Source organism: Eimeria mitis, genomic scaffold, assembly GCF_000499745.2.
Source record: "Eimeria mitis Houghton genomic scaffold, Emh_scaff10320, whole genome shotgun sequence".
Lineage (NCBI taxonomy): Eukaryota > Apicomplexa > Conoidasida > Eucoccidiorida > Eimeriidae > Eimeria > Eimeria mitis.
Window position 1 is genome coordinate 291 of NW_013567199.1, and position 632 is coordinate 922.

The window sequence follows — 632 nt, forward strand, 5'->3', positions numbered from 1 at the left end:
TTATATATTTATATTTATATTTGTTTATAGGGTGCTACTGGGCATCCACGGGCTATTAACTCCTCCTAAAGAGACAGCAGCAGGATCAACAGCGAGTCTGCTGCTGCATGCGTTTGTATCTCCTTTTGTCTGCAACAAACACTGCCTATACACCTCAGCCTTCCACTCAAACATAGATAGAGGGTTTGTTAGCGCCCACTGCAAAAAATACAGCTGCTCTGCTGCACCCTGAAACAAACCTAGTGGTGTTGTCCTATTGAAACGCTGCGGTGGGGGAGAGAAGGGGGAGCTGTCTTCTTCGTCATCTGCTGCTGCTGCTGCTGCTGCTGCTGCTGCTGTTGCTGCTGCTGATGGGGAGGAGGAGCTGCGGTTGGCTGCTGCGGATTCGGAGACATCTGCTGCAGCGGGAGAGGTGTTCTCTTCTTCACGTAACTGCTGCTGCTGCTGCTGCTGCTGCTGTAGTTCGTCTTCTTCTCTGGGTTTGTTGCTGCGGCCTTTTTGCTGCTGCAGTGCTGCTAGCTGCTGCTTGAGCTGCAGCAGGTTGAGGGGGTCAACGAGCTGTGCAACAGCAGGCAGAGACTTTATCTCCTGCAAGGAGACAGAAAAAGGAGACAGAAAGAAGGCCCTAGCCA

General features: G+C 51.9%; 1 protein-coding gene across 1 annotated transcript in view; it reads right to left on the bottom strand.

Annotated features, from left to right (window-relative positions):
• Positions 1 to 24: 24 nt before the first annotated feature.
• EMH_0099090 (uncharacterized protein) overlaps positions 25 to 632 on the bottom strand; it is a gene marked incomplete at both ends in the record, with an annotated part of 744 nt that continues 136 nt past the window's right edge. The window contains one exon of the mRNA XM_013494099.1: positions 25 to 629. Within this exon, the coding sequence (XP_013349553.1) occupies positions 25 to 629 (605 nt within the window). The remainder of the gene's footprint in view (positions 630 to 632) is intronic.